The 25496-nt window shown below is 37.6% G+C and overlaps 1 protein-coding gene across 1 annotated transcript in view; it reads right to left on the reverse strand.

Moving 5' to 3' along the window:
• Positions 1-25496, reverse strand: part of BBS1 (Bardet-Biedl syndrome 1) — a 235284-nt gene that overhangs the window by 12797 nt on the left and 196991 nt on the right. Inside the window, exon 15 of the mRNA XM_090375359.1 lies at positions 6555-6641. Coding sequence (XP_090231485.1) covers positions 6555-6641 — 87 coding nt within the window. The remainder of the gene's footprint in view (positions 1-6554; positions 6642-25496) is intronic.

Genomic DNA, 25496 nt, shown 5'->3' on the forward strand with positions numbered 1-25496 from the left:
TGTGGCATTAAGAGCCATGTATAAAACCCTGCTATAGATAAAAGGATGGTTAAGTGGGACAAGACAGAGAATGGACAGTATTCTTTGTGGACTAATGTTATTAGTGGAGTCCTATGAGGTTTTGGAGTGGCTGATTGTTGTTTTTCTGTGTTTATTAATGATATTGATGAAATTATATCAGACTTAATGTCTACGTTTGCAGACAATACAAAGGTTGGCATGGTGCTTAATGACAGGAATGAGGGTATGCTGCTGCTGCTGTTGCAACAAGGTCTAGAAAAATTAGGCAGCTGGGCTTAGAAGTGGCAATTGATTTTTAACATTGGCAAATGCAAGGTACTGCTATGGACAGCAATAATACCAGAGTAATGTAACAACTGTTTGTTACTACACTCAGGATAGTGGAAAATGAAAAGGACCGTGGGGTAATTGTGTGGTCTTACATGAAGTTCTGTAAGCAATGCAGACAGGCTAACTGGAAGGCTCATAGGGTTTGTCAATGATATACAGGAATAAGGAGGTGATTATGCCATTGTATAAATAAATGGTCAGGCCACATCCTGAGTACTGCATACTGGTTTGAAGGGTTCACTTAAGGTTGTAGAGTTGCTGAATGGGTACAGAGGAGGGAAATAAAGGTGATGCTTTTACCAAGAAAGGCTTTGTTTCTACAAATTACAGCATCTGGAGACTAGGCACCTGTGGGGTGAACTGATTGAGCAGGTTGAGCAGTTTAAGGCCTTGAATGGCTTGAGCAAACTCGCTGCTGATGGGATTCTTTCTCTTGCTCAGGTTACACACTTGAGGGGACATAAATTCAAATTGAGGAAAGATGGTTGAAGAACAATGGAGGGCTGATTGCTAGAACAAGCTTTCATCCATTGTCGTAGAAGATAATATTTTTAATAAATAAAAGGAAGAACTAGACAAACTATTGGAGGGTATGGATAGGTGAAATAGATTTTTTTTTTTTTTTTTTGGCTGATGCTTTATATGCTTGCTTTTGTGCATCATTTGTTACTATTAATACTAATACTATTTGGAAAATTTGTTCAATGAAGTGTTAAGTAGCCACCTAACTTGCTTAAACTTAGATCTGCCACTGTTTTTTCTCCAACTCTATCAGTTCCTCAAATAATTTTAGTAATATCTCATCATTTGTATTTATTTTTTGATGAATTGTTATTTTTATGAACTAGTTTTGAATGACTAATGTTTTGGCAAACTGGCCATTTGTATTTTCTGCATATACAAGTTACACACACACACACATACACACACACACACACACACACACACACACACATATATATATATATATATATATATATATTTTTTTTTTTTTTTTTTTTTTGAACGAGATTAGAAGCACCAAGATGTAAAGTTTCGAGATCCTGCAAACGGATAAGTATTTTGAAAGTTTTTACCGTATTCTTGATTAATTAACATTTGAAATTGTGTTTTACAAAGATATTAAATATGCTTATTAGCTTTTGTTAGCTTATTTTTTAAATTTAACTGGTGATTTTTGTAAGTTATGACCCACTGCTCATACTACTATTGTATCTGTGTTTTGGCACGAATATCATAGAACGTAACCAGTAGGGCAGAAGAATAACAGGGTTTTAATCGTGATAAATAAGTAGTTTGAAGGCTTTAATCACCTGTTGGGCATATACCTTTTGTATTTAGCTAAGAATATATAATTTAACATTGCAAGCGTTATGGTATAGCGTAATTTGATAGTGTATATCTCAAACTTGATACCATAATACATATCAATGTATTAGCTTAGTGTAGTATTTTCAATTAAATTTATTGACCTTATTAATTTTCATTTTTAATCAATTAAATGGAATCATGCTCCAGACTAGAGCAGAAAAGCAACAAGCACAAGGTAGCAGGAGTGCTGCGGCTTGGTGGAGAACTGAAGGAGGCGATTCTCCAATGCATTACAGTCTAAAAAAATGTGCAAAATGTGAAATGTTTGTGGAACTTTCTGGAACAGGAATGATCTAGTCAAGGAGGATGTCTTTGTGCTAGATGCACAGAGTGTGAAGAAATTTGGCTTATGCGTTCTGATGGGTGTCGATGAGAGTTTGAGGTGTAAAGTAGATGCCCTCAAAGAAACTAAAATGGGGGACCCATCAAGCTCTCAGCTGCCCAACTGAACAGCAGAGCTCACTTTTGTGCATCAACAATATAGCAGCAATCTTCAGTTCAGAATGTGCAGGTCCCACAGGAGCTAGTCATTGTCAGTGACACTATTGTCGGGAATATATTGTGCAAAAAGGACAGGTGGAATAGGACCTGGATATATCTGCCAGGGACAAAATTTGATGAGTTGTAGAGCAGTTATCTTTTAAGGGCACAAAAGGTGATACTGTTGTACACATTGGACTAATGATGACATCAAGAGTAGGAGATCTCTGAACTTATTTAACAAGTATAGGGCAATGTTGAAAAAAAAGAAAAGTCTTGCATTAGGGTTATATTTGAAAGTGTCTACAATTTTGCCCAGTCAAAATAGGAGGGGGGGGTATATGATGAGAGCTTTGTCAATCAATTTGGCCACGGAGAGATTGTACAAGGCTCATGGGGTAGAATTTTTTTCAGCATGGTCTGTGCTTGTTAACAGGACGACTGTTTCTACAGGGATGAGATATACTTAAATAGAAAGAGTGCAAGAATATTTCCTGATGCTATCAAGACAGTATTAGGTGGGTGGGAAAACTGTTAGCTTTGAGGGGGATTCACAGACTAATAGATTAACAGTGGCTACTGTTAATAAAAGATTAAAGAAAGGTGCTGGGAATTTCAACGACTGCTGGGAGTCATCATGGAAAAAGTAAATACACGGGCTGTATTAGGATAACTAAGAACAAGTGCATGTATACTTGCATGTACACCAATGCTAGAAGTAGTAGTAGTAGTAGTAGTAGTAGTAGTGGCATGTGATGCAAGAAAGCAAATGTATGAGCTTGTGCAGCATCAGCCAAAAAAAAAAAAAAAAAATCACACCATTCCCTCCAAATGCCTGTCCAGTTCCTCCTTAAATTTATTCAACCTATCAACTTCCATAATGACAGATGGAAGTTTGTTCCAGCAATTAACCACCCGCTGGCTAAAGGCAAATTTCCGCACATCTATTCTACATCTGTCCTTTCTTAATTTGAATTTATGCCCCCTTAGGTTCGTAATCTGAACAAGTGGAAGGATCCCATCAGAATTCAGCGTGCTGAACCCATTCAAGGCCTTATACACCTCAAAAGTTTAGTAAATAAATTTGAGATGCTGGTCAAATATCAAAGGCTGATAATTGTTGGGATACCAGAGACTGAACTCCTTATAGCTGTGTTGTCACACAGATATAAGGAATGCAGAATTGGAATTTGAGGAGTACAATGTGTACAGAAAGGATAGACAGGATAGAAAGGGAGGAGGTGTTATGCTGTTAATTAAGAAAAACATAAAATCAAAAGAAGTGCACCCAGTTGATATAGATGAACAGTGCACTGTTGAGTCAGTTTGGTGTGATATAAGCACTGGGAGAGCAAAATTGAGAGTTGGAGTGTGTTATAGGCCTAATGACTGATGAGTAAAATCAACAACTGTACAGAGGAATAGAGAGGGCCAGTAAATCAGATTATCTTATAATGGGGGATTTTAACTTCCCAGATATTGACTGGAACTTGTGGGTTGGTCACCTGCACACTAGCAAGGCTTTTGTGGATTTATTGGATGATTGTTTTGTACAGTATAATGTTCAAGAGGCAACCAGAGGGAGTAATATGCGATCTGATTATCAGCAGTGATTCTTCATGCATTAAGAATCTACAGATAAAGGAGCCCTAGGTGGCAGTGCTCACAGTGTGCGGACGTGGGATTTACTCAAAGATGTTTTTACTATCAGGAGTAAAGGGAAGGGATTTTGCTTTTGTAAAAGTGACTATAATGGTCTCAGACAGTTTTTAAATTCTATACATTGGGATCAACTGATAACGTTACTAACAGCAAATTCTAAATGGGAAGCATTCAAGGAAGTAATCTTGGACTCTACTAGGCTTTTTCTCCCAATTACAAAATACTGTTCATAGTTTAGACCTAAATGGATGTCAAATGAACTAATGAGACTTGTGACAGAGAAGAAAAATGCATGGGATGAATATAAATACAGGCGACACAGAAGCCTATAGTAGATATAAGCTAGTCCATAATCAAGTCATAAAGGAGGTTAGGGAAGAGAAAGCAGACTGAGAAATCTTTGTCAAAGGATGGAAAGAATAACAACAAAGACTTTTTACTTATGTAAACTCGAGAAGGAAGGGGGTTGAATCAGATTGGTCCACTTGATAGCAATGGTTTGATTGTTGATGATCATGCTGGGGTAGCTGACAAATGGAATGAATATTTTGCATCTACATTCAAACATGAGGAAGTCTATAGGGAACTGGAGGCCAGAAGCCTATCAAACTGTAGCACGGAGCTAAATGATTTTGTAATACGTGAGAGCAAAGTGGAGGAGAATTGTTGAAGTTAAACATAGGAAATGCACCTGGGGCAGATTGGATCCAGTTAGGTTAAACGAGGAGCAAAGAAGTAAGCAAACCCTTAGCCATAATTATGAAAGCTTCCTTGGACTCAGGGGAGGTCCCCATGGAATGGAGATGTGCAAATGTGTTCCCAATTCACATGTGGGGGGGGGAACAAAGGGTGATATGAGTAATTACAGACGTGTTAGTTTAACTTCTGCTCTGGATAAAATAATGGAGTCACTTGTTAATGAAGCACTGCAGTACCATCTAGACAAGACTACAGTTATAGTTCAGACAGCATGGGTTTGTTAAGGGGAAGTCTTGTCTGACAAATTTTATAGATTCTACAATGCAGTTACAAAGAAACTGGATGCAAAAAATAATTTTAATTTCATATACTTTGATTTCAGGAAAGCTTTTGATACTATTGCACATGGTAGACTGCTGCACAAATTGGAGCAGTATGGTATTAAGGGTAAGTTGCTACTATGGATAAAGGGATGGTTGAGTGGGAGAAGACAGAGTGGTAATCAATGGACACTGCTCTTCGTGGACTAATTTTATTAGTGGAGTCCCCCTGGGTTCTGTATTAGGCCAAATTGTTGTTTTCTGTATTTATCACTGATATTGATGACAGTATATCACGGTTAGTATCCAAGTTTGCAGATGATATGAAGGTTGGCATGGATGTTAATGACAATACATTACTACAAAAGGATCTATAAAAGTTCAGCAGATGGGCTGAGAGGTGTCAACTGAAGTTTAATATTGACAAATGTAAAGTAAGGAAGGATGTAGAGTTGCTAGAACGAGTACAGAGAAGGGCAACATGATTGGTGAGAGAAACAAAAGGGTGCTCTTATGAAGAAAGGTTTAAGTTCTGCAAATTGCAGTGTCTGGAGACACCTGTGAGGTGATCTGATTGACGTGTATAAGGTCTTGAATGGATTGAGCAGGCTCAATGCTGATGGGATTCTTCCACTTGCTCAGATTAAAAACCTGAGGGGACATAAACTGAAATTGAGGAAAGACAATTGTCAAATAGATATGTGAAAATTGGCCTTTAGCCAGCAGTTGGTTTGCTGGAACAAATTTCCACCTGTCATTGTGGAAGTTGATAGCTTAAATGAAGTTAAGGAAGAAGTGGACAAACTTTTGGAGCGAATGGATGGGTGAAATGGGAATGTTTTTTTTTTTTTTTTTTTGGCTAATGCTGTATAAGCTTGCTGTCTTGCATCATATATCTCTACTAATGCTAGCAGTAATCCCAGAGTAACATACCAACTGTGTGGTACTACACTGAGGGTAGTGGAGAAAGAAAAGGACCTGGGGATAATTGTGCAGTCAGATATGAAGTTTTGTGAGCAGTGCAGACAGGCTACAAGAGTAGTTCATGGAGTGTTGTCAATGATATACAGGTATTTTGCTAACAGAGATAGCGAGGTCATCATTCCATTGTACATGGCAATGGTCAAACCACATACAGGTCTGGAGGCCTCATTTTAGGAAGGATGTAGAGATGCTGGAATGAATTCAGAGAAGGGCAATGAGATTGGTTAATGGAACAAAGGGTTGCTGTTACCAAGAAAGGTTTAAGTTCTGAAAATTGCAGCCTCTGGAGACGAGACACCTGTGAAGTGATCTGATTGAGGTGTATAAGGCTCTGAATGGTTTGAGCAAGCTCAATGCTGATGGGATTCTTCCTTTTGCTCAGATTACTCACCCGAGGGGACATAAATTCAAATTTAAGAAAGACAATTTTAGAATTGATGTGCAGAAATTAGCCAGTGGATCATTGATAGTTGGTACAAACCTTTGTATTGGAGGTCGACAATTTAAATAAATTTAAGGCAGAACTAGACAGGCATTTGGAGTAAATGGGGTGATTTGGGGTGAAATAGGAAAGTTTTTTTTTTGGCTGATGCTATATAAGCTTGCTTTCTTGCATCATATGCCAGTACTAATGCTAATGCTAATATTAATATAAACTTTACAGTCACAGGTGTGGAAGAATTTTACCTTTATGACGTCTGATATATTGAGTTCACTGACACATTCCACTTGAGTGTTAAATGAATATAACAGGCCAGGAGCTAAGAAGGGTATCTGAAATATAAGGTTGACTTATAATTCTGAAATATATAAATAAATAGAAATGAAAAATTTTTCCTTAAATAATCAACTGATTAAAATTACAAGTATACTAAAATTCAATATTTGTTGATGATCTATTTGTTGATGAACTAAATATATGTCAATATATTTAGTTATTATATTGGCAGGCAAGAATAAAGGTTGATGATCATTTTCATATACTGTATTCTTCAGAATTCATGAAATGTGAGCTGGTAAATGGGAGACATTTATTTTTATACAATTTTTTTTATGACAGATGCAAAAATAAGTTTTTCATTCTTCTGTCATTTTAATATTGATACCAAAAGAGTGTTGGTATCAATATTACCAAAACTAGCACATGTTATGACTTCTGGTACGTCTAGATGCATGTCCGAATGGTCCAGTTTACGTGTCGCACACCATCTATATCCCTTCGTGGTCATCGTGTACCCACAGGGTAATGGACTCTTTCAGTAGGACAATGGTTCGAAGAGCATTGCGCAGATTTTACCACCATGGAATGGCCTCCCTGTTCATCGAACATTAGCCCTGTGGAGCATCTTTGGGATGCTGTGGAAAGGTCTGTTCGAGCTTTGATCCTCCACCCAGAAATGTGATGGAATTATGGACAGTGGTGCAGCAAGCATGGATGGAAATACCTGTGGAATGCTTTCGTGAACTAGTAGACTCAATGCCTCACCGTATGACTGCCCTTATCCGGGTGAAAGGTGGGCCTCCCCATAGGTATCCCATGATTTCAGTCCATCAGTGTATAAATTAGTGCAAATGCATCACGTCTACATGCAGTAAATTAACTGATTTGGAACTAATAACTATTATAATGGCATCATTTCATTATATCTCATATTGTGAATACTTTTACGAGTTGCCTATTTCATTATACTTCAGATAAGTAACACTTGCTATGCATATAGACATGATGCATTTGCACTAACTTATGTGTTTGTAAATATTCCCACAGTTTGAGGCTTTAGCCCCAAATATTTATTAAGTATTTAACTACCAACACCATTTGGCATCTCTCATAGTGTGGAGTTATTTTCACAACTGGGTAGTCAGCTGTTATGGTATTGGGTACCTATCCATCCACTGATGACAGGCCCAATAGCCCTGATACTGCCATCTAGGTGGTTGTTGTTGGTATTGAGCTTAACGACACAAAGGCTACTGAGGCCAAATTGGATCTGTTCCTGTTTATTTACAGACAACATAATAGTTATAGATGTTAAATTATATGCTCCTGTACAGGTCAATATATTTTAGGAACATCCCATGACATCAAAAGTTCTACATTTGCTTCATTTCTTATGAAGTGCGATAAATCATGAGAGATGCTCAATGTGGAGAGAGATTTGAAAGTGTTAGAACGGATTGTTGAATGTAAGGGACAATCAACCAGAAAATTATGGACTGTAAATTGTGCCTGACAGGATGAACACTGAGGTGTGTTTTCTCCCAATAGCAGAAAGAGATGTGTACGATAAGTGTGTCCAATTCTGAGTCGTGCCAATTCCTCTCTTCTGTTTGGTCGGAAGCTAGAGAGCCACAACTTTGGATCTTGTTTTATCTGGTAAAGTTTATTGTTCGTGTTACTTTTCCAGATCTGTGACCAGTTATCGTAGCATGCTTTGCGAATGATAGGCTTATAGTCACTGTAAGGAACCTGAGGGTGTTATGAGAGAGAGGATTGAGGATGTTTAGCAGCAAAGTCAGCACTTTCATTTCCTGGAATGCCAGAATGACCAGGTATCCAGCAAAAACTGATTGACTGGTTGGACACGTTGCAGGAAATTAACTGGGAATGAATGTATTTCAAGACTGGATGGGAAGATGAGAAATTCTTTCTTATGGCAGACACAGCACTGAGGGAGTCTGTGTAAATTATGGCAGGTGAGATGAATAGCTCAATAATTTTACCAAATGCTAATTTGATAGCATATAATTCAGCAGTGAAGATGCTGCAGGCTAATGGTAGTGAGGCTGTAGCAGTAAATTACGGAAAAACTGCGGCAGCACCTACCGTACTCGCAGTTTTCAATTTGTCAGTATAGATTTTACAGGCACGGGAGTTCAGAGTAGCATGAGATAAGTGCAACTCCTGATATTGCAAGGTGGTATGACATTTTTCCCCCATTGAAGAAAATGTATGTCATAAGATGCAGAAACGTATGTCCAAGGTAGAACAGGAGCAGTTGTGTCTTGAAAGATATCACTTAAATCAATATTCCAATTCTGAATAAGCTCTTTAATTCTGAGTGAAGCAGGTTTATTTTCATTTGGTTTGCTCTCGTAGAACAAATCCCACCGAGTATTATAAAAATACTCCCAACTGGGATGAAATGGTATACTCTGGATTTTAGCAGTGTATTGAAGCAACAATGTTTTCCTACGAAGATGTAATGGAGGATCATGCTCTTCGATATAAAGACTTTGGATTGGAGAAGTCCTGAAGGTGCCCAATGCATCCTGAGAGCACTGTGCTGAATGATATTTAGACTTTGTAAAGTAGTGCTTCTAGCAGAGTCATATACTAGACAACCATAATCTAAGCGTGAATGGATTAAAGTTATGTAAAGATGAAGTAAAGTATATCGACCAGCTCCCCAAGACATGAACGAGACTGACTGAAGTATGTTCATATGTTTTAGACAGAGATTTCTTAATCGATTGATGTGAGTTTGGAAATTAAGCTTGCTGTCTAATATCAGACCAAGAAATCTGACATTAGTAGCAAGTAGGATTGGAATATTGTTGATATGTAATTCAGAATAAGGATGGAGAACCCGACGCTTGCAAAAGTGGGTGGCAGTGCATTTCTTTTCTGATAGTCAATAACCATTCCTTGAAGTCTATAATTCAATTTTGGTTATGGCAAGTTGGAGTTGGCTTTCAATGGTATTGATACTTGGACTTTAACAGGAAATGGTAAGATCGTTTGCATACATATAAGTTTCAACGGTTTTTGGGATATCACATGTCATGGTGCTGACTCTACTGCAAAAAGTGTTGAACTAAGTATCGATCCTTGCGGGACTCCTTCTTCCTGAATGTTAGAATCAGAGAGTATGGTTTTATACTGGACCTGAAAAGTGTGCAAATGCAGGAAATTTTTAATTATTTCAGACAAATGGTCCCTAAATTCCAGATGGTAAATATCCATAATACCAAGTAGTGTCAAATGCCTTTTCAAGATCTAAGTTTACCATAACTAGATGTTGTTTTCTGACAAAGGCATTGCGGATATGAGATTCTGCTTTGATGAGCACATCTAGGGTTGATATATTTTTTCGAAAGCCATACTGATGATCTGGGAGCAGACTCTGTGACTCCAAGATGTAGGTGAGCCTACTATGAACCATCCTTTCGAAAAGTTTACCCAAGCAGCTTGTGAGAGATATGGGCCTATAATTTTGAACCAGGGTAGGATCTTTTCCTGGTTTTGGTATGGCAATAATAAAAGAATGGCGCCAGGAAGAAGGATAAGCATTTTCATAGAAAATTTGATTGTAGAAGATCAACAAAGTTAGCAATTCCTTTTCAGGTAAATGCTTCAGCATAATGTAATGAATACTATGTGGGCCTGCGGCACTATTGGATGATCTATTTAATGATTATTTGAGTTCTGTTAATGTAAAAGATTGGTTGTACGGGAAAGAGTGGCATGTGAAAAAGTTGATTTTATGCTGTTCTGCAGCTACTTTGATGTTTTGGAAGGTGGAAGCATAAGAAGTAGAAGCAGAGATTGTGGCAAACGATTCTGCTAGTGCATTAGCAACTTCTTCAGGAGTAGACATGTCTTTCCCTTTCCAATTAAGTATTGGAGAGGGCATCTGAGCAAATTTGCCATTTAGGGCCTGTATCTTTCTCCAGTGAGCCAGGTATCAGTGCCTTTGGTGATGGTTGAGGCAAAGGCAATCCATGACTCACATTTTGCTATCAGTCTAATTTGCCTTGCTTTAGTTTTAAGCCTCATATAAGTGATTAAGTTAGTTGTGGTAGGATACTTTTGGAAATTATTCCACGCACAGTTTTCCTCTTTTTTGGCATGAAAGCAGTCTTTTTTGGCATGAAAGCAATTTTCGAATAGATCCATCGGATGCTGTCAGAATCTGATTGGTTATGTATGCAGTTACATCATTAATGGGTTGTTTTTGAACATAAAGTCTGTCTAGATATATTTGAGTAGAATAGCCATCCCAGTTTGTCTTTCTAAACTTCCAAGCGGATCGTTGGTCTGGATTTACAGTTACCCCTGTTTGTAATATGCAAATAATCGGAAAATGGTCACTATTAAAGGGATCGGTTAACACTGACCATGTCATGATTGGAAAAATTGACGGTGAGCAAATTGACAAGTCAATTACTGAAGTGGATGCAGGTAGGTGGATGTATGTGGGAGATCCAGAGTTTAGTAAATTTAGATCATTGTTATTCAAAAACTTCTCAATCAATTTTCCTCTTGCATCCATTGTACTGGATCCCCACAATGAATGGTGGTCATTAAAATCACCGAAAAGGCAAATTGGTGTTGAGAGTTGTGTGAGGAGATTATCCATTTCTGAAGGAGGAAATGGCAGAGATAGTGGAATGTAAATAGAAACAAGAATAATTGAATTACCAACTTCAATATGAGCTGCCACAACTTCTAGGGAGGTTTGTAACTGGATGAGCTTCGATAGAATATTAGAATTAATAAGAATAGCTACTCCTCCATGTGCAGGAGATTCTGATATTCTATTTCGTCTGTACATGACATAATTTGAAAATTTTGGTGAGATTTGTGTTGACAGGAACGTTTCCTGTAGGCATACGCTTACAGGATTAAATTGTGTGAGTAAATCCTTCAAGCCATCTGAATGGCTTCTTAGTCCTCTGCAGTTCCATTGTATGATGTTTTGCATTATTTGGGTTGAGTTCAGGAAGATTCATGTGATTGTTTTTTTTTGTATGGAGCATTTCTTCCGGTCTTTTTTTGGGAACATGGGCGTCCTATATCCATTGTGTCGTTGGCACGAAGTTCCAGGATGGGTTCCTCATAACCTTGGTGGTCATCCACTTCCATAATGTTAGGGGGGGGTGCTTCAGCGTTCTTAGAGTCTTTAGGAGTTTTCAATTTTTCTTTGTCTTTCGAGACCATTGGAGTATCAGTTGGAATACTGATTGGAGTGTTAGTGGCTTCATTGGTTTTAGTTTTAGGAGTGTCTTTTCCAGATGTTGATAGGGTAGCTTTAACCCAGTTAGCAAGAAAAGTGCTGGGTGGAATTGACAAATCTGTTTGAACTGCAGTTGATGAATAGCTCCGGGTGTGAGACGCATATGTTTGACTAGGCATGGTCAACATAATCTGTCTAAGGGACTCAGGATAAGTGACTTTAGGTTCAATTTTGTATTTTTGGATTTTTTTTCCAGTTTTCCACATTTCACATGATTTGGAAAAAGCAGGGTGGCTTCCTTTGCAGTTGCGGCAAATGGGAGTTGAGGCTGCACAATCTGTTTGCATATGGTCCTTTGATCCACAAATTGGAGGTGGCATTGCCTCTGCAAGCCTGCTGAGAGTGTCCATATTTCTGGCATTTAAAACATTGAATTGGGTTTGGGAACGTAAGGGCAAATTCGGCAATTTTTAAATAGCCAGCTTTTACCATGGATGGCAATTCTGGAGTGCTAAATGTTAAGATGATAGATCTAGTAGGAGTGAGATTTCCATCTTTTTTTTTCGTTATTCGTTTGGCACTGATCACTTTTTGACTGCTAAGTTCTTGAACTATTTCTTCCTCAGAGACTGTAAGTAGGTCCCACTCTGTGATAACACCTTTAGATGAATTTAAGGTGTTGTGGGGAGTGACAGATACTGGCAGTCCACCAAATGTTTTTGTTTTTAGCAGCCATTCAGAATGTTTAGAGGAATCTGTTTCAATCAGGAGGTCTCCAGATTGCAGTCGTTTCACCATTTTTGGTAATCCGGTGATGCATTCCAAATATCTTTGGATTAGAAATGGCAATAACTTTCCCCCAGGCTGGGTGGATTGGAAATGAATTACCAAAAAATTTGGCCAGTCATGGCATTGAGCTTCCCTGCGAAGCCTTTTGCGTTGGTTCAGTTCATTATCAGGTGATAATGAACTGAACCAACCTCTGGCCTTGAGCTTGAAGGCTCTAAAGGTGGATATTCATTTATATCCGTGGTTGCTCCTTTTTTTGCCCCGGAGGATACCTTTTTTCCCAGGTTACTGGCCCCGCCACGTGGAAGCAGGAGCAGTGCAACCTTGATATATATACTAAGAAAAAGAAAGGTGATTTCCCTTTCTGGGTTCTTACTTAATATCTGTAAAGTACAGAACCACTTATAATAAAATTTGAAAAGCACTAGAAATTAAACAGAACATGATCACTGGGAAAATCACTATTTATCGCTCAGGAAAAATCGCTTGGACACTAACGCTTGGCACTCGGGGCCCCCATCTAGGCGGAGGTATCCACTGTGAATAAGTAACAGTAGTCTTCTCTATTGGGGAAGTGTTACTTATTTGAAGGATAACAGAATAGGCAACTCGTTGTGAAGGTATTCACAATGGGAAATGATGCCATTATAATAACTTCAGTTAAATTCCTACATATGGATGATGCATTTGCACTAACTTATATATATCTAAATTTTCCCACAGTCTGAAGCTTTAGTGCTGAATTAAGTATTAATTAATATATTAAATTGCATTAAGTAGTATTAATAGTCCTAGTCATTAGCTTATTTTTAAATTTAGCTAAAGGTTTTGTAAGTTATGACATATTCATAGAGCCTTTTTATTGTTGATTTCAGAGTGAATATTATATTTCATAACAACCAATAACTTGTAGTATAGTACATGGTAGTGGCAATTGTTTCAATTATTTGTAGTGTTTTAAATGTAGTAAATAAGTAACTGAAAAGTTCTAGTCTTGTAGGTTGGTATATATTTTTTGTCGTTAGCTAAGAAATTTTATTATGTAGAAATGCTATAACTTATTTATAACATTATTAGCCATACAGTGCAACATAAGCCTGAGGCTTATGTTGCACCAGCCAAGAGAGAGAGAGAGGAATCACCACCAAGAAAGAGAAGAATGATGATATCCAGCTCAGGACCCCGGGTGTGCCAAGCCCATACTCACCAGATGTGAGCCCTATGGATATGACTGTATAGATAATATATATAATGTAAAGTTGATAGCGCAATACACATATAATAATGTAAACTTGTTAGTGCAATATACACATAATAATGTAAACTTGTTAGCAAAAATATGAATTATTGTTGCATAACTTGCAAACATGTTATTATTGCATTTAGTTACCTGATCAGTTTAGTGTAATATTCTCAAATTAATTGAATTTAAATGGAAATCATACTACAGACCAGAGCAGCAAAGCAAAGAGCTCAAAGTAGCGAGTGTGTTGTGACTCAGATGGGAACTGAAGGGGGCGGTTCTATGAATTACAGCCTCACAAAATGTACTATTTGTTTGATGCTTGCAGCCTGGTCGAATGAAAAATGATACAGCAAGGGGAGGGGGGGGGGTATCTATGTGTTTTTTGCAAAGAATGTGAAGAAATTAAGCATGGCAGCATTCTGATGGGTGTTTATGAGAGCTTGAATTACAGGGCAGATGCCCTTGAAAGAATTAAAATGGGGCCTACCAAGCTCTCAGCTACCCACCTCAATGCCATAACTTATACTTATGCATTAGACAGCACAGCAACAATCCACAAGGCAAAATGCACTGCTCACACAGAAGGCTATAATGAGCTTTGCTTATAATGTAGGAATTAAAGTTGTTGCCTGACACTCATGTTATATGAGGTTGCACTATATATTGTGGAAAAAGGATAAGCAGAATAGGACCAGCACGTAGGGACAAAAGTTGATAACAGTGTATTGAAGATATCATCTTTTAAGATCACAAAAGGTGATTTTTTTTACATGTAAGCATTAATGATATTAAGAATATCTCATCTGATGTTGTTATTTGGTTTTTAGCAATATGGCCTTAGTTTAGCAACTAAGGCCATATTGCTCCGGAGATATGCAGTGGTCATTCCCTGACCTTTCCGCATCCTCCATATTTGGTGGTCACGGGCTCAAACCCCGGTCTAATCAAGAAGCGTGTGCTATGCACTGCTGCTCCTGTCCACCTAGCTACGGAGGCGCCATCTCATCTGATGACTGACTTAACAACTACAGGGCAATATTGAGAAAAAGCTGCAAGCTAGGATTAAATTTGAAAGCACCTGCAATTCTACCCAGACACGATAGGAGGGAGTACATGATGAGAACCTTGTCAATCAATTTGGCTCTTGGTGCAAGGTTCATGGGATAGAATTTTTCTTCACATCATATGTTTGTTAACAGGAGAGACTATATTTACAGGCATGGGAAATATTCTCCCCCCTCCTTAAATAAAGGGAAGGAAATATTTGCTAATGCTATCAAGACAGTGTTAGGTGGATCAGAAAACTACTACCTCTACACAGATTAATAGATTAATGAAAGCTGCAGGTAGAGGTGTAAGTGATTCTTGCACTGCTTCTGTTGGAGTCTGAAAACCAGTGTTGGAGATTTCCAGGTCTGCTGGGGATGCTCATGGAACAAGCAAATACACAGGCTGTGTTAGGGTACTAAGAGCAAGAACAGGTGTGTACTTGCATTTGCACTAATGTTAGGAGCATAGTAAAGAAATTGGATGAATTGTACTATTAAATTCATCATATTCAGATATTGTAGGGTTAATCGAGATGTCATTTGCCACTGACACATCAGTGATGCAGAATTTGAATATGTGTACAGGAGGGACATTATTATTATTATTTTTTACTTGTGGTCCCAGCCAGCTTTCCTGGCAACTGGCTGGAACTGCATAGTACAATAAATGAAAAAATAAAATTAATAATATATGGACGACCATGTTCTGCAGTTGCCATCTCCTTTCTGTTTATTAGAAGGCTTTAATGGGTTTAATCCATTGTGGGGTTATCTCCCTCTCTGATGGATAGTTGGGTGTTGAGTAGCTCATCAAAATGCTATTCAACAGACAGAATTTAACACTATTGAATACTGTTTCACCCACTTACACTCATTTTCCTATGGAATTAACCCCAGCAATAGATCTCTTCATCTGTTCTCCAATATTCCTGAATATTGAGTGGGCAGTACTCAACAATCCTCTCCCTCAACAGTGATCAATATTCGGTGGTATGTAGAATTCAAATCTTCCACTCTAAACAGAAGCCCAAACAATATGGAAATTTACCAAAACAGATTGGAAAAAAAATATATAACAACCACATCTTTTTTGATCACATCACTGAGTTCTCTCCTATCGATGCAGTCACTGAGCACATCACAACCCAAATACCAACAGCTGCAACAGTTGTTATTCAACAGTCTCAAATGAAAAGACATATCAATCACTAGTGGAACAAAACATGTTACATCTGGTTCAAGGCTAAAAAAGACTCAAAGATTGTTTCCTCAATTAACAAAAATACTGTTGTCAGAATAATCTGGAAAAAAAATAATTGACCTTCTCCAATTCTTAACTGAATGGGAAGGAGACCTCCCCTGTAAAGCTTGCAAATGCCTTAAGAGCCATATTTCTGAGTTGTCTCTCAATGCTGCATATAATCCAATATTTCAAAAAATTAAAGCTGCAGCTGAAAAATCCAAACTGAACTTCAAAGCTACCTGTCTTTTACCTTATAGCCAACCACTTAACACTCTCTGAACCACAATAATCCATAACTACCTAAAGAAATAGCACTGCTGGCTCTGATGGGATTTACTATATAATGCCCCAACACCAGAACAGAAATCATTATTGTCACTATTTAACTTTTTCAACTGAATCTTTACTGAATATACATTTCCCAGTTCTTGTGTAATAGCAATCTATCCTACATAAATTCTATGTAATAGCAATGGGATATACTAGCAAAGCAGGAAAAGATCATTCTATTCCTCATAACTGTAGACTAATTTTGCTTACCAGCTTCTTGTTCTTTTTCCATTAAGCATGCTGCTTGTTGGGTTAGGATTGATCATCTCTCCATCTTCTTCTTGGCCTTCCTCTACTTCATTTGCCTATGGGTCTCCAGTTCTTGACTATTTTTGCCCACCCATTACATTTATATGTTTAGTCAGTCCAGTTTCTTTCCTTCAATTTTCTTTGACCATTTTAATTTTACAACTAAAGGGTGAGTTGTTAGCACTTCTCGTCGATGGTGGACTACACTTCGTCTCACCCCTATCTTTTGACCTGTGTGACTAGGGTTGTCCTTCCATGAGCATAAGCTCCAGTCATCACAGCTCTTTGGGTCATTGACGTACTCACACCTTCTCAGCATAATAAGGTTGAAGTCCATGAGGAGGGCTTACCAGCTGCTTAAGTAAAACTCTAGAAAAAATAATACACCATTGACTCACCCAGGATCTTGCCTACCCACTATCAATAACAGTAACAGGTTGACCTTCAGCCAAATAGATTATCCTTAGATCTCATGATCTTCATGCTGAATTAGACACCATAAAGGAGCATCTAGTCATAGTACATCTTGATATAGAGAAAGTCTTTGTTATCATATGGTGCCAAAAGTTATCTCTATTCCATTGATCTGGGAGATTATTTACCAAAATTTATTGAAAACTTCCTTCAACACAGGTCCTTCCAAGTTTGCTACCTGCAGGTATGCTATGTCCAAATGACTCTGTTGACAGTAGAGCTTTCTGCATGACACAAAGGAAAGCTTTTACAATGAAAGTTAACAGGTATCATTATGATGTTTTTATGGCAGTTAAAAGATGAAAAATATGAATGTAAAGGAAGTGAAAAGCAATTTTTAAACTACTGAAGTATTCTGAATAAGCCAAAGTAGAATAATCCAACAATTTTGGCTGATCATTCTTTAATTAACTAAAGATATGCAGAACATAATAGATAAAAAGGTGTGTGTGTGTCCGCGCATGAGACAATTACATTGCCGTGTCATAAATTTCCACATGTTTTGCAAAAATTCTATAGAAGTTAGATGACTGGCCCATAGGCAAAGCTATGAGATTATTTCAAACCCCCTCCTCCTCCCTTATACCTGCACCACATGTGGATCTACCATGCACAACCAAACTGACTGCACAGCCACTGTGCATTTGTAATCATCGGGCTGCTTGATACTACTGAATATACAGGAACCTGACTGTCCACCAGAAGCCAAACTACAAATATTTCTGGCAATATTAGTTCTATATAATACTGTAATTTCCTCTCCTGTGCTAAGAATGTAAAATAAAGGCAAATAAGAGAGCATTACTGAACTTTTTGAATGGAATTTTGTTCCAAAACTGTGTACAAAAGTAAATGGCTTTTAATTTGATAATTGAGATTATTATGTGTGTGTGTGTCTGTAGATTTTAGCTTTGCTGCATCCATGTGGAATTTATGTAATTCTGTCTTGTGTTTTTATTATTTTATTTGAATAAAAATATATGAATACAGAACAGAGCATTTACATGAAAAATGTTAGGATGGCTGTAGCACAGATACCAGTACAAAGTTTTAAGTGAAATCATTATCATAACAAACTAAAGGAAGTAATTAGTAAATTTAACTTCAGCATTTTTAAATTCACATACCCTACAAGAACTTATGATATTTAACATGCACATCAAGATGCAGAACATAATTCACTTAAATGTTATTTAAAGATTATATTCAATTACTCAATCTTTTTTCAACACCAGGAGAAAATGAATATAGTCTCATGAAAATGGTCATGTTTCTCATGCCTTTCAATTTTAAGACAAAACAAAAAAGCTAACATTTTATCATTTGTCAATCAGTATTTATTTAAGAGCTCATTTTTCACTTATCCTTGTTATATTTTAACCATACACTCAACAGAAGTTTTAATAAAAAGGTTTCATATCATATTTATTAAATAACTAACTTATTTCATCATAGCTGTGGCTCTCAAGACCCACATTAGCCTACTGGGATGACATTGAATTTTAATAATTATTTATGGCTTTCAACTTCAGTGGATTTCCAAACCTTTGTTATTTGTTGACTTCAGAAAATAAATAGGAAAATTACCTATTTTACCAAAACAGCTATAAAAGTTAAAATTGAGAAACTATAATACAAAATTCTCTTATGTGCATTGGATTCCCAAGTTTCATAAATCACCTGTAGGTTTTAGGTTAATACTTCTTGTAGAAACAACTATGCAAAAATACCTAACAAGAAATTGGAGTCTCTGCTCAATATTATAGTTGATAATTTAAGTTTTACCAGAATTATATTTAATAATGCTGAATTAAACATGGTTAATGATGATAAACTTACCATTGAACACTTTTCATTTTAAAAATGTTTTTACTAATATTCCCCATTTTAACCTTAGATAAGTTTTAAATGATTATCATAAAGAATACTAATAAATATTAAATGGGACTGAATTTTATACATATTTTAGTTTAATGCTTTGAATTTAATGGTTTTAATTTGTACTTGTATTTTTAATTTGTCTTGTGTTTTTATTATTTTATTTGAATAAAAATATATAAATTTGACTTACAGAACAATGAATCATTTAATCATTTACATGAAAATTATTAAATGATTCATTGTCTGTAATGCTCCTGTAAAATAACATAAATAAAGGTTCATGGGAACCAGTAGCTCCTGTATAGGAGCTACCAGTCCACCCCACCATGAACCTTGATCGTTATTTACACTATTTTGAAAGGAAATTATATCAAACTAATTCTTTATTGTTTCATTGATGATCTTATAGTAATTAATGAGCCCAATTTTTGTTGAGGACATAGCTATATGTTATCCCTCTGATTTGGTACTTGAAAGCACCAATGATAAAGGTTCTCTTTCAGCTGAATATCTGGATGTGTGTGTGTATATATATATATATAAAGATAATAGTATATATCAGCACTTAAATATATGACAAAAGAAAAGATTTTAATTTCCAAACTGGTCCCAGGTGTCAAGTGACTTTGCTGGTAAATTTGTTCTCTTTCTTGAAAAGCTAAATTGGTTCATTATTAACAGTATTATACTAAAACTCAATTATATAGCCCACAGTAAAGAAAGTACTTTACTAGATTGGGAAGGAAAGTAGTCTTCTTTTTTCTATTCTTAATACTAATCCACTACCACTTTGACACAAGGTGGCACTGTTCCCTCCAGATTACTGGTCTTACTGGACTGGTAATCTGGCGGGGTAAAGTTCTCCCTTGTAGGGTGAAATAGAGCAAAGAAATCCCAATTTCAAGTCACGCACAGTGAACCCAAAGTCATGCAGTGTTCCGCGAGTCACAAATATTGTGTGCCAATGCATTGCCTCGATGCAAGATGAGTCTTTTGGCCAATATCCCACGTATAATGGTTAATGATGATAAACTTTTATTGAACACTTTCAATTTTAAAAATGTTTTTGCTAATATTCCACATTTTAACCTAGATAAGTTTTAAATGATTATATAAAGAATACTAATAAATATTAAATGGGACTAAATGAGATAGTGGCACCTTGTTCCAGGAAATCAACCACGATCACTACTGCTAACGAAACATTTTAGGAGGGGGAGAAGAGGGTTGCTTCCAATGTTTTTGTTGTTTCATCCATATTGACATACTACCCCCAAAACTGAATTCCATTAGCTTCAACACTGCACAATCTCATGATGACACCTCATTCTTTCCCCATTTCTTATAGGCATTCAGTAATTTAGGGACCCATCTTGAAGAAGCCTTCATTCCTAAAACATTCATCATAATATCATAAGCTCACTAATGGGAGATGTTGAACATTCTTTCAATTTGATTCATTGTTACTCTGTGGCCTTGCATGATCAGATCATGAATGGCATCCACTTCAAGTTGTCGGCATGGTAACAGGCCACCCACTGTGGCCTGTTACCATGGGGGGGTGCACGTTCCCACACTTAAATTCTGAAACCCCATTTTTGAACATGGCATATGAAGGGCAAGATTCCCATAATGTTTGCTGCTGTATACTTGCGTGTATACCAATGGTAGGAGTTTGGTAAATAAATTTGATGAATTTGAGGTATTGCTCAAAGCATCAAAGGCGGATATTGTTGGGATATCAGAAATGTGGTGTCACACAGATATAAGGAATGCAGAACTGGAATTTGGGGAGTACAATGTCTACAGTAAGGATAGGAGGGGGTTATGCTATTAGTTAAGAAACACATAAAATCCAAGGAAGTGAAGCCAGTCGACATTACTGGACAGTGCAGTGTCGAGTCAGTTTGGTGTGACATAAGCATTGGGAGATCAAAATTGAGAGTAGGAGTGTGCGATAGGCCTAATGATGAGTATAATAAGAAAATGTACAGGGAAATAGAGTGGGCTAGTAAATCAGAGAGTCTTATAATAGGGATTTGTGTCACCTGAAAGTTTATATGCATCATATGCATTTTTCTTCTTTGCCATGAGTCTCATTAGTTCATCTGCCATCCAGTTAGGCCTAAACCTTGACCTAAATATTTCTTAGTTGGTATGAAAAGCCTAGTAGCTTCCAAGATTATTTCTTTGAATGCTTACCATTTATAATTTGCTCTTTGTAACATCATCAGTTGGTACCACTGTATAGAATTTACAAAACTGTCTGAGTCCACTGTAGTCACCTTTACGAAAGCAAAAACCCTTCCCTTTATCCCTGATGATAGTTACATCTTTGAGTACATTACACTCTGATCACTGTCACGTAGTGGTTCCTTTATCTGCAGGTTCTTAATGCATGATGAATCACTGCTGATAATCAGACAAAGAGTATTACTCCCTCCGGTTGCTTCTCGAATATCTACTGTAGAAAACAATTATCCAATAAATCCACAAAATTCTTGTTAGTGCCCAAGTGACTAACCCCGAAGTTCCAGTCAATATCTGGGAAGTTAAAATCCCTCATTATAATACAATATAATTTATTGGCCCACTCTCTTTCCCTGTGCAGTTGTTCATTGTACTCATCAGATTCATTGGGCTTATAACACACTCCTGCTCTCAATTTTGCATTCCCAGTCACATCAAACTGACTCACCATTGCACTCTCCACCCATGTCAACTGGATGCACTTTCTTAGATTTTATGTATTTCTTAACTAATAGCATAACCCCTCCTCCCTTCCTATCCTGTCTATCCTTTGTGTAGATATTGTACTCCCCAAATTCCAGTTCTGCATTCCTTATATCTGTGTGACACCACGTCTCTGAAATCCCAACAATATCTGCCTTTGATGTTTTGAGCAATACCTCAAATTCATCAAATTTATTTACTAAACTCCTAGCATTGGTGTACATGCAAGTACATGCACCTGTTCTTTTTCTTAGCTACCCTAACACAACCCATGTGTTTACTTGTACCCCAATGATTCCCAGCAGTCTCTGAAATATCCTGCATCTTATTTTCCAGGCTGCTGCTCATTTCAATAGAAGCAGTGCAAGAATCACTTTCACCTCTGCCAGTGGCTACTGTTAATCTATTAGTCCTTGTATCCCCCCAATCTAGCAGTTTTCCGACCCACCTAACACTGCCCCAATAGCATCAGCAAACATTCTTGCACCCTTTCTATTTAAGTGTATCCCATCCCTGTAGAAGCAGTCTCTCCTGTTAACAAGTACAGACCAGGCTGAAAAAAATATTCTGCCCCTTGAGCCTTGCACAATCTTTCCAGGGCCGAATTGATCGACAGGGCTGTCATCATATACTCCTTCCTATCGTGTCTGGGCAGAATTGCAGACACTTTCAAATTCAACCCTAATTCACGGCTTTTTTTCATCAGTGACCTGTACTTGTTAAGTAATTCTGCCAGTCTCCTACTCTTAGTATCATTAGTGCCAACGTGTACAACTATATCACCTTTTGTGCCCTTAAAAGATGATATCTGCTCTACAACGTCATCAACCTTTGCCCCTGGCAGACATACCCTGGTCCTGTTCCACCTATCCTTTTTACAAAGGATGTTTCCCGTTTCCCTGACAATAGAGTCACCAACAATTACTAGTTCGTGTGGAACAGCGCATTCTGCCTTGGGGGCTGCCGCTGTGTTGCGTGATGACCAAGTGCAAGCTCTGGCATTGGTGTGGGCAGCTGAGAGCTTGATGGGCCCCTCACTTTTAATCCTTCGAGGGCATCCACCCTGTCCTTCAAGCTCTCATATAGGGCCATAACAACACTGAGTTGTCGCCTGATTTCCTTACACTCCTTGCATCGTGCACACGCAAAGACATCCCCCATGGCAGTATCATGTCCCGTACTCGACTGCTCCACAAACATCAAGCAAGTAGTGCATTTTAAAAGGCTGTGATTCAGAGGATAACTGCCCCCCTCAGTTCTCCCCCTGAGCCACAGCACTCCCATTAGCTTGAGCCTTTTGCTTTGCTGCTCTGGTCAGAGTCATGATTTTGATTTAATTTCAATAAAATTTCAATTTCAGTACAAAATTAAAACCCTAAACTTGCATCCCAACACAGTTATAACACTATATTTATGTTTCAGTATTGAGTGTTATCTACGAAATCCCTTTATATAACTTCCGTATCAAGTTAAGTATTAATTATTTATTTTTACTAATTATTTATGTTACGTAACCTAAGTTGTTATATGTATAGTTAAAAGTACAATTTAATTAACAATAAAGTTCAACAAGATTAATAGATTTTACTGATTAATTGAAAATATTGTGTACTATACTATACTATATTAAGCTTATGCTATCTAGTTCGAGATATTTTGTATCACATAACAATGGCGGCAATTTACAAATGGTAAACACGTGGATTTGATACCCTTACCGATACTAAGTAATACCTACAAAATCTCTATCTAAGTTACTTTAAACTAAGTATCGTAAATAGGAATATAAAGCTACTCTAGAAAATAAGTTAATATGCCAATTTAAGCTAATAAAACAGAAAATAAATCAGAAAAAACTTCTCTGTTCCAGGACTGGCAAAAAGCTACGTCCGCACAGGCTACTCTTGTTCTCAATTAGTTGAGAATGAGAAAGACCTGGGGGTAATTGTGCAATGAGATATGAAGTTTTTTGAACAGTGCATACAGGCTGCAAAAGCTCATGGTGTCTTGTCAATGCTATACAAGAATTTTTCTAGACGGGATAAGAAGCTGATTATCCCCTTGTATAAGGCAATATTCAGGCCACACCTTGATTAGTGTATACAGGTCTGGAGGCCTCATTTTTGGAAGGATATAGAGCTGCTGGAATGAGTACAGAGAAGAGCAACAGGGTTGGTGAGGGGAACAAAGGGTTGCTCTTACAAAAAAAGGCTAACGTTTTGCAAATTGCTGTGTCTGGGGACTAGACAAGGTGATCTGATTGAGGTGTATAAGGCCTTGAATGGTTTGAGCAAGCTCAATGCTAATGGGATTCTCGTAATGCTAAGTGAGTCACCAACTGCAGCTACTTCTCTGGTATGAAGATTATCTCCTGCATAGGATGTTGTTTTCTGCTGCTGAGAATGGGCTGAAGCATTGGGTAGGCAGCTGAGTGCATGATTAGTCTTTCTCTCTCTTGTAATTCTTTAACCCCTCACATAAGCCTCACAAATTTGCACTTAACCTCCTCATACTTTGCACAAAAAAAAGCCATCACATGGATGTATCATTGCACAAAGGTAGCATTGCACAAAAGTGAACAAGTAACACACAAAATATAGTCCTGACTTACACGAGATCTGCTCCCATAAATTCTCTACTGAATCAGAGGTTTTCTGCTACTTTGAGCCCGTTGCTCTGCTGTCCCATTCTGATGCATGATTTTACTCAAAATTTAATTTAAAAACTATGCACAAAATCTGAGAGATATGAAAACAATAGCACTATACTAATCACTATGGTGCCAGTGCGTGGTTCATCTGCTCAACCATAGTAATAAATAGGAATAAATTAGAATCGATACAAAGGACAATACTACTCACTATTATCAGAGCATGTCACACAGTAAGCACACCTGCACTACAGTTGCTGGCCAGAGCTCTCCCACTTTAACTGGATGTAGCCAAAATAGGCTTATATTATAGACTTAAAAAGGGCATACCCACAGAATTTCTGGGGATAGCCCTTGATACAGCCAATACCTTCCATGCTGAAGGAAAAAGAACAGCCACAAAGCTCCATGAGTTATGGCAAACAAAGTGGGAGCAGGAAACCAGAGGTCTGGTTACCAAGAGGTTTCTGCCACGGGTGGCAATGCTTAGCCCAAAGTCACCTAAGTGGTATGCTCCTGGACTTTTTACATTTATATTGACAGGTCACAGCTCCCTAAAGGCAAAACTAACCTCCTTATGGCTGACTAATCAACCCAAACTGCACCTGTGGCCAGAGTGAAGACTGGGCACACATTCTATATCAATGTATAATTTATGACATCCCCAGAACACAGTTAATAGTACAGATTGGCCCTGTTCCTGGGGGGGGGGGAGGAAGAACATCTGTTCATCATATAAGAGGAAAATTATAAAGCCTTTACAACCTTCACACAGAAAGTATTCGAAATGCACAGAACTATCCAAAGAATAGCAATTCAGCCCCCCAGAAATTAAACAATAATCAATAGCTAAAATTGCCCATGTCTGCCACAACCCCCCCCCCCCAGACGATGACTTAAAATGTGTCAAGACAGCAGTATTCTGCACCCTGACAGAAACCTGATTGACCTGGGTACACCGCAGGACTACCCTGCCATATGTGGGACCTGGGGCCCCACACTAAATAAGTAACCATGTAGGGGAG

Source organism: Mastigoproctus giganteus, chromosome 6 (genome assembly GCF_048544385.1).
Source record: "Mastigoproctus giganteus isolate SK-2022 chromosome 6, ASM4854438v1, whole genome shotgun sequence".
NCBI lineage: Eukaryota > Metazoa > Arthropoda > Arachnida > Uropygi > Thelyphonidae > Mastigoproctus > Mastigoproctus giganteus.